This window comes from Salvia splendens, chromosome 13 (genome assembly GCF_004379255.2).
Source record: "Salvia splendens isolate huo1 chromosome 13, SspV2, whole genome shotgun sequence".
Lineage (NCBI taxonomy): Eukaryota > Viridiplantae > Streptophyta > Magnoliopsida > Lamiales > Lamiaceae > Salvia > Salvia splendens.
Window position 1 is genome coordinate 18,192,957 of NC_056044.1, and position 10,156 is coordinate 18,203,112.

The following is a 10,156-nucleotide window of genomic DNA, read 5'->3' on the forward strand; positions in this document are numbered from 1 at the left end:
ATCAGATGAAATATGAGGCATATATTTCTCTATATATGTCATAAAAATCACATACTAAAAGTGGAATGTATCTGGCTGGAAAATTAAAAATTAATACCTTTAAGATATATATGATTTCAATTGGTTAATAGCCACATTAAAGGGCATTCTACATTTCAATTTTGAAATTATATTTTCTAAGCAACTTTTGCCACTTGGTGAATCTCTACTTTTAAAGATTTTGGTCAATGCATAATAGCTTATACAATTTCGCTGCATTATACGTGTAACATTTATTATGTGTGTAGTGTCGTTAGTATTAATCATCTTCTTATTGTTAATTAATTTGTGCATTGGTGATAATTACTTGTAACTAACCATGACATTTTTCATGTGACATGATTCAATTTGAATTCTCCTGTATCGTACAAGATATCAGAATCGAGGTACAAACATCTTCTCATAATCTTTTGTTAGTAATTTAATACTTTGATGAGGAGAAAATATATATAGTAAATTTTCTATTTATTGTTTCATCAGAATCTTGATCTTCAACTCAAGAAAACAGGCCTAGAATTGCAAATTCTAGAAACTGATCTCAGGTATATAGTACTACTATAATTTTCATATTGCAAAATTAAACTAATCATCGAATATTAAATTTATAATATTAATAGAATTTTTTTAATCCAATAAATTTGTAGGGATTATGAAATTGGTCCTGAGCAAGAGCCTTCATTGCATCAGTTGTCGTGGTGCGAGAGAAACTTGAATCAATCTCTACAAAGAGTGATTGCACGAAAGGTGGGCCCTACAAACATATAACTTTAATTCATTATAATAATAAAAATTAAGTGCTAAAAGTAATACTCCATACTATGATATAAATAATTTAAATCAAACAGGCATATACTAGTACATTATACTACTTAATTCAAAGCTATCTTTATAAATAAAAATACAATAACTATATCAAAATAAATTTGTAAGAATTAGACATTTTATAACGGTAATACATTTACAGATTCTTTATTCACAATTTTCAGTAGTATTTATTTTGCTAATATTAATTTTATTTTTATCAGATGGAGTTAGAGAGCCAATCCCGAAAAGTGTTTCCCACTTCTGTGAACCAAAACGAGCAATTTTCAATGTTCGAAAAACCTATTTCTGGCCAAATCTTAATGCAGCTTGATCCTTGGATTAGTCCCTACAGGTAAAATAATTATTTGATTTCTTCTCGTTTTCAAAGAAAAAAAAATATAAAGTTCTAGTCCAATTAATGCACATATGATTTATTTTAGTGTTTATTTTTGCAGCACCAAAGTTCGTGAAAGCATATTTCAAGCCATGAATGAGAATATGTTTTCATCAACAAATACACTCAATCATCCAATCCCATCAAATTTATCCAAAGCTCCAATTCAAGAATCTTCTTCAGAGGTACAACAAAATTAAGAGCAATTTTAATTTGGATTTTATTTTAAGAAGATGTTTACATTTATGTTACAATAATGTCTTGCAATGGATCGAACTGCGGTATTCAATTTTCAAGGCCAAAAACAATGGTAATGCATTGAAGGAAAGTGTTTTACATTTTTCACAACTTTTTTCCACAAAATAATTCATGAAATAGAATTTCAATTGCAGCAATCATTGATGATGGATCATCAATCCTTGTTCAACTTCCATGACCAAGACAATGCATCTTCAGTAAGTGTGTGTTGTTATGGAAATTTATATGTAACATTGTTTTGGAGTAATTATGTACTTACAAGTCTTCAGAATCAAATTAATATATATCTTTTGTTAATGTCTATTTGCAGGTAGTTTTTTCAGATGCAGTTCATATGTCTACTCAGAATTCTCGCTACATGCATTTAGATCCAAGGTAAAAGATAATTTGAAATTATTGATATATATTTGATAGAAATTCATAGAGTTCTATTCCAAAACAAATTGGTGAGTTCTATTCCAAAACAAATTGGTGAGTTCTATTCCAAAACAAATTGGTTATAGGAAGAGTGCCCCATGTGGCTTTCACTTCTATCTTTATACTGATGTGGGATATTATTATGTTTATGTTTCTTTCCTTCACCAAAATACTCCTTTAAACCCTTCAAGGTGAACTTTACATGGGTTGGACTTTTTCTGATCGGTTAATAGAAATCTAATATGATTCCATTCTAAATCTAATTGGTCACCCATTAAATTTATATGATGATTTCAGTTCAATTTTTACACCATTATGGGATATTGTTATATTTATTTTTCTTTCATTTTTTAACATTATACTCTCTCTGTCCCAAGATAGTTGAGTCGTTTCCTTTTTTGCACTCATTTTGCAAAAATAATAATAAATAATCAAAATGGAAATAAAATAATGTAAGAGATAGAAGAGTTCTCTATGTTATTTTATCTCTTACTCTATCTTCACTACATTTTAACTATTTATAATAACTTTTGTAAAACGAGTGCAAAAAAAATGACCTAACTACTTTGGGACAGAGGAAGTATATGCATTAGCAAAGTGAGCATATTGGCAACACTATCTTCTTCAATGACAGCAACACTATCTTCGACCAAATGCAAAGAAATTACCAACAAGTAGGTGCATCTAGTGTCCATCACAACAAGGAAGCATCTCAAGCGCCACAATTTGACAATCTTACACAAGTAATTCAATACAATTATCAATGCTATTGAAATGAGACCATTGTTTGCATTTGGAAGGTTTTAATCTAACCAATGCATTTACTTTTCTTGCATAAATTTTCAGGAAACCGAGGAAGATAATAGACTTGGGAGTTTGAACCGGCAAAAGAGGAGTAGTCCATGGGAGTGGGATGACTTGCTTCTCGATGAGCCCTTCAATTTCTAAAACATGCCCCCACTTTGAGACTTCACTTTTCAATAATGCAACATATATCATGGGTGTTCTATGCACAATTTTCATTTTATGTATTTCAAGAATCTTACATATCTTCTTTTGACGATGGTTAGATTTGTTGTTTCTATTAAAATTTCATTGAGATATTGTTTTTGCACAATTTTCATTTTATGTATTTCAACAATCTTACATATCTTCTTTTAACGATTTGTTAGATTTGGTGTTTCTATTTAAATTTCGTTGAGATATTATTTTTATTGAATCGAATGAATGGCAACAGATACAACGAGCTCCTACTTATACTAAAACGTTCAATACTAATACACCTTTACGTACTGTACTTCCTCCGTTCCCTCATATTTGAGTCAATTTTTTTCATTTTGGGAAGTTCTCTCATAGTTGAGTCATTTTCATATATGTCATGAGTACTAATTCATTTTTTCTCCCTCTTACTTTATTCTGTCTACTTTATTCACTTTCTACTCTTTTCTCTCTACTTATTTTCGCTCTCTTACTTTTTTATCTATCTATTTAACATACTAACATTCTTTTCTTAAACTCCATACCGAAAAGTTCTGCCTCAACTATTAGAGAACGGAGGGAGTATACAACTCACTAACTACTTAACTAACTAACTAACTACTTCAGCCAACTGTCATCGAACTGATGCAACGAACCAACTTTAACTACTTCAAGAGGGCTCGAACTCGGCACCTCATGTAATAATGTCTAAGCTCATTGCCGCTAGGACAAAGACTCTGGACATGCAACGAACCAACTTCCTTCAAGCTCCATTGCTTCATCTTCTTCAGCTGTGATCAATTAGCTTGACGGTTTCAAATCCCCCTTCAAAATGGGCGATATATAGAGGTGAAGTTCATCTTGTCTAATATCTCTTGAAATGCACCCGCTACCGATGGCTTAGTAAATATATCAACAAGTTGAATATTATTTTGAATATGCACTAGTTTGATAATTCACTCTAAGTATTTCTCACGAACTGTATGACAATCAATATCTATGTCTTTGGTTCTCTAATGAAACACTAGATTTGAGCTTATATGCGCATCCACTTAATTGTCACAATACAGGGGACTAGCTTATCTCTCTTAAACCCAAAATCTTCTAGCAATGCTATCACCTAAACTACCTCACAACAGGCTTGAGCCATTGCTCTATACTCTGCCTCTGCATATGACCTAGACATCATATGTTGCTTTTTTGCTCTCCATGAGATATGAGATGATCCCAACAATAAACAAAAACCTGTCATAGACCTCTAGCATCTGGACAAGCTACCTAATCAACATCTGAAAAAAAAACTAAGTATAGATAAAGATTTTCACTAATAAAACAAGTCATTCCCAACTCCCAAGTGAACCCTTCAAATATGTCAATCACTTTTTCAAAAGCAATCATATGATTTTCACAAAGGCTTAACCAAGAACTGAACAACAAAAGTTATATCAGATCTAGTGATACACAAATATAGCAACCTCATTATCAACCCTCTATATTTTGCATGCTTAGCCAGTGATACTCCTGCATCTTGTTGCAACTACTTAAGAGAATCCATAGATATAGATGAGGATTGTATCTCAAATTAAGACCAGCATTAGATACTAAATCAATGGCATATTTCATTTGAGATAGAAATATTCCCATTTTGCTTCTTGTTATCTCTAATACAAGGAAATAATTAGGTATTCTCATATCCTTGAACTTAAAATGCTCTCTAAATTATAAAAAAATATTCATAAAGGTACTCTTTTTTTAAAAATATTTTCACTTATACTTCCCCTAATTATTACTTTCACTGTCCCGAAGTAGATGTCACACGTTCATTTTTTAGTTCTCTTATATATCAATATAAAAATATATTTTCTCTCTCCACATTACAAATAAAAATGAAACTTTTGTATTTCTGTACGAGATTTTATGTAGTGTTGTTTTTGTTAAAGGTGCAGAAAACATAATTGAAAAGGGAGAAAGGTAGAGAACGATTGTGTAGAATAGGATGATTATTTCATTGTATATGGAGCCCATTAAATGTATGAGATAATGTACATGGTAAGATCTTAATTACGAAATATTCTGTCAATCATCTAATTGGAGTAATTGATTCCAATCACAATCTTTCCTTTTCTAACACTCCCCCTCAAATTGAGTGGTGGGGTCTCCAATACTCAATTTGCAAAGAGCATCTTCAAAAACTCTCGTATTAACTGCCATTGTCAAAATGTCGACAAGCTGATCCTCTGAACGGACGAATGGTAGCTCGACAATACCCCTTTCAATGTTTTCTTTGATAAAGTGTCTATCCACCTCAACATGTTTGGTTCAATCGTGTTGAACCGGGTTTTCTGAGATGCTTATGGCGACTTTGTTGTCACAGTATAGTTGACACTTCTTGCTAGGAGCAAGGCTAAGTTCCTTAATCAATCTACTTAGCCACAATATCTCAGTCATCCAACTTTTGATCCCAAGAAATTCTGCCTCAGCACTCGAGAGGGTCACCACTTTTTGTTTTTTACTTCTCCAAGTTACCAAGTTCCCTCCAACAAAGGTGAAGTAGCCGGCGGTGGATCTCCTGTCATTAGGATTCCCCGCTAAATCAACATCTGTGTATCCTTGAATCTCGAGGTTCCCATTTTTAGAGAACAACACTCCATGTCCAGTTGTCCCTTCCAGATATTGACAAATCCTGAGTGCAACCTCCATATGGTCTGTTTGCAGTTTATGCATGAACTGACTCACGATCCCTACTGCGTAGGCAATGTCTGGTCTAGTATGTGAGAGGTAGATGAGTTTTCCAACTAGTCACTGATATCGACTTCGATCGGTCAACTCGACTTCATCATTAATCTGCAAACCATGATTGACTGCCATAGGTGTGTCTGCCGGATTATACTCTAGGAGACTTGTTTCTGCTAGAATGTCTAGAATGTATTTTCTGTCTCAGGAATATCCCTTTTTGTGATCTTAGCACCTCAATCCCATGAAAGTACTTGAGATCTCCTAAGTCTTTCATTTCAAATTCTTGAAACATATTCCTCTTCAAGCTTCCAATTTCCTCCAAGTCGTCACATGTGATAATCATATCATCAACATATATAATTAAACAAGTAATTTTATCGCCTCTCCTTTTCATAAATAGAGTGTGATCAGAGTTGTTCTATTTATATCCATAGCTAATCATTACCCCGGAGAACTTCCCAAACCACACTCTTGTGGACTGCTTCAACCCGTACAAAGTTGTTTTTAGCATACATCCTTCACCTATCCTGAAGTCTGCTGCGAACCCTCACATCGAATTGATGTAGTGGCCAATCTCTATTTGCCGCTATAGATAGTAAGACTCGAACTGTCTTCATCTTGGCCACTGGGGAGAAGGTTTCTGAATAGTCTACCTCGTATGTCTGAGTATAGCCCTTTGCAACCAGTCGTGCTTTGAACCTCTCAACTGAACCATCTGGTCTCCTTTTTATAATGAAGACCCATCGACATCCTACAGGCCGCTTTCCTCTGGGTAAGATGCACGTCTCCCAGGTGTTGTTCTGAATTGATAAGACTAATTTCATGCATCGGTCTAGGGGTTTTATTTCGTGAAATTACTGGGTCTAACGCACGATTTAAGCCAGGTGTGTGAAGATTTTCGCTAGATCCAGGAAAAGAAGAGGACGCTTGCATGGTCCTAGGAAACTGGCGAAAAAGTGGACATTATGAAGGAAATTGCTTGACGGAGGAAGCCTCGGAGTTGAAGGGTAGAATAGGGATTTCTACGAAGACTCTAGAAGGCTATGTCTGCATCTATTAAAGGAAGAAGCATGCAAGCTGGAGGGATCTTCTCGGTGGAGACCTTGCTAACAGCCTATAGCTTAGTCCATTCTCTTCACACTCTTGGGTTCTTTCGGTGGGAAATTCAGGGCACACTAGGGGGTTCACCTCTAGCTTTCATACATTTTCGATCTGGTTGTAACACCGTCCTTCTTTAGAGCGAAGAAACAATTTATTTTCCGCTTTCGTTTCTGCTGAATTCGCCGAGCTTCGCTGTTCGAAGCTCGGACCTCTTTTGTTTCTGGATATTTCTTACTTTTATGCAAGTTTCGTTTTCGTTTACGTCGATCGTGATGGTTCCTGTTGTTTGATTGTGTTTACTTGAATTCTGGAGTTGGATTGTTGGAGTTGGTTGATTTCTGGATTATTGCAGGTTAATGGTTGAATCTGGGAGAATGGAGCTGGTTTGTGAATGAATCGGGGTTTTGTCTGGTTAATGTTGTGGAGTTGTTCGTGATTGTTGGAATTTGGCGGTGATCGGAGCAGATCTGTTAGAATCGGAGTTATGGAGTTGATTTTGTTGATTGTTGAGTTTGGATTGCTTGGATCCGGAGTGGATTAAGCGTCCGACGTGATTCTGAGCAGGAGTGTTTAATTTTATGCCGCGCTTACGTGTTTTCATTTCATTTCGCCTAGTTTACGTAGATCTGGTGTATTTCCGATTCGTAGCAAGTTTCCGGCGTCCAAATTTCTATATTCTGTTCGAATCCAGGAGTATGCTCTGTTTTCTGCATTTACGCGTCTAAGTTGGTTAGGAAATTGCCTGGGTTGGTTGTCTGCAGCTTTTACCGTACTTGCTATTTCTGGAAACATGGTCCCCACTGTTAGTTGCTTTCTGTTTAGCTAGATTAGGTAATTGTTTACTTAGTCTAGGGAGTAATTGTGTCTTTCGGATTTGATGTCTGATTCCAGTAAGTTTTCTGTGTCCTAGGTCTAGCGTTTACATTTCTTGCCTAGATCTAGTGATAGTTAAAATCTCAACCCCTTTGCGTGGCAGCAGCCGTTTGTTTCCATAGTCTCTTAGCACTACTTTGCGAATCCATCTCTGTGGGATCGACCCCACTTCCCTATACTAATTCATAGTATTCGGGTTGAGGGATTTATTTTTGAAGGGGAGTCGAGTGTGTCCAACGACAAAAACACTGTAGTTCTCTTGAGTTCCTGGACCCAGTGATCCAGTGGATTTAAGGAGCATTGTGTCTGGACCGAGCTTTGCATTAATTCTCATATGTGCACACTTGCTTACTCCTGAGTCCAGTCATTCGACATTAGAGTTGAGTGAGAGGACCACCACTTCAAATGGCGCCGTTGCCGGGGATGGATGGCGTGCTTAGTGTTAGTGTTCAGAGTCTGTGGTGTAAATAGTTTTGATTTGTTTTCCTTCTCTTTTGTTTACAGTTTATGAGCAGAGGCTCAAGATCTACCTACTGGAGCAACTCATCTGGGTGGAAACACGACCAGTTTGATTGGCGGGTTAAGGATACAGTCTCTACTGTGACCACCAGATCAGGGTTCACCACGGGAGATCCGTTTCCGAGTGAATTTACTAGCGACGAATCTTGGACGTCATCAGGACGCGAAGATCCAGAATCACCACCCGAATCAGAAACAGAGTCAGAAACAGGGGAAGCAGAGGAAGTAGTCATGGCGCAGGTGGTAGACCCAGATCCAGAAATCGGCTCTCTCACTGCCCATTTAGATGGAGAACCAGCTCAAGCTATAGTGATGAATCCACGCCAGAGAACTATCGAGATCAAGACAAACGTACTCGGCATCTTGCCGACGTTCTCTGGGCGTAGAAATGAGTGTCCGTATGAGTTCTTAAATGAATTCAGTAAGTTATGTGGTATTCAGAAGAGGCCGAATGATGCAACAGAGGAGGATTATCGCCTACGAGCGATTCCGTTTACCTTGAAGGGGGAAGCTAATACGTGGCTATTGAGGTTGCCTCCGGATTCTATCCGCACGTGGAGGGACTTCAAGTTAGAATTCTTAGATTATTTCTTCCCATCCAACAAGACGAATGCACTTAAGAAAGAAATACTAGAGTGTAAGCAAGATTACGATGAATCGTTGAGTCAGTATTGGTCGAGATTTAAGGGGTTGTTGGATGCATGCCCGAATCACCGAATGATAGAGGCAGAGACCTACTCTCTGTTTTACGAAGGAGCAACTCCCGAGTCAAAGGACTTAATGAACTCCTCGAGTGGGGGAAATTTCACAAGCAAAAGGGGAAGTGAGGCAAGAGAGATCCTAGGGAAGTTGATTGACGCTAAGAAGGCGTACGATAACCCTAGGAATGCAGTGAAAAGAGGATCGGTGCATGCTGTGAGAGAACAAGAAGATGACAAAGTCGAAGCAAGGATTGATAGGCTCGAGAAGGCTCTTTTGAACGCGATTGAAAAGACGATTCCACTGGCTTCACAAGGGAAGGAGAAATCTCATGGTCCAGGAGATAATCAAATGCAACAATATTACGGGACCCAGGAAGGAGATTATCAGGCCCAGGTCAATGCAATGGGAAGTTGGAATCCCGATGGGAGCTGGAATCCAGGGAGACAGAGAGATGCGCCTTGGAGAAACCATCCAAATTTCAGATGGACTGACAATGAACAGAATCAGCCGGCACCACAACAAAGTCAGCAGTTTGCACCTCAGCCCGAAAGACAAGGTAACTGGTCAGGAAGGAATCAAGAGGGGCAGGGCAACTGGATTAATCGGAACCAAGGAGACCACTCGAGCTGGGGAAACAGGAATCAGAGCAATCAGGGGAACTCTTATGTACCCCCACACCAAAGGAATTTTCAGAACAATTACCAGGGCCAAGGAAATCAATACAATAACTCTTCAGGCGGTCAAGGAAACGCTCGTCAGAATCAAGCAAGTGGACCAACTCTGAGTATAGGGCCAGGGCCCAGTCAACCCCCGAAACCACCAAAGAGTATCGATGATATGGTGCACGACCTCGTCAGTTCTCAGCAACATATGCAAAACAACCTGCAATTGAACAATGACGTAGTGCACAAGCTTTAAGATGCTCAACAGGAACAGAAGGCAGCGATGGATATGCTGGCAAAGCAACTGTCACAAATAGCTACTTCCTTGAGTGATATGCGGGGAAACGAGGGCAAAATTCCTGCCTCAGTAAGGCCACCTGATAGAGCTAATATAAGTCAGATTACCTTGAGATCCGGGAAAGGGTATGATGGGCCAGTGGTAAGAACAAAGGAGGTGACAGATCCCAAAGAAGACAGGGAAGAAGAGGATACAATTCCTAGGCCAAGACACTTGGGGGGGAGTATTCCCTTGGTCAAGGATGACCTTAAGACAGGAGATTTAGAGAAACCTTTGCCTAGATCAACTGAATCATTCTTCCTCGATCCAGAGCCGGAGTTGGAAGATGAGGCAGTGGGAAAAGAAACTGGAGAGTTATCAGCTGAAAGTTCTACC

At 37.8% G+C, this 10,156-nt stretch overlaps 1 protein-coding gene across 1 annotated transcript; it reads left to right on the forward strand.

The window, feature by feature from the left end:
- The first annotated feature begins 1,120 nt into the window (after positions 1-1,120).
- On the forward strand, positions 1,121-2,860 carry LOC121761863. Its single transcript, XM_042157550.1, has 6 exons — positions 1,121-1,195; positions 1,299-1,422; positions 1,630-1,692; positions 1,806-1,870; positions 2,547-2,655; positions 2,759-2,860. Exons 1-6 carry the CDS (start codon positions 1,131-1,133, stop codon positions 2,858-2,860), a joined length of 528 nt encoding a protein of 175 aa, XP_042013484.1. The 5' UTR covers positions 1,121-1,130.
- Positions 2,861-10,156: the final 7,296 nt, after the last annotated feature.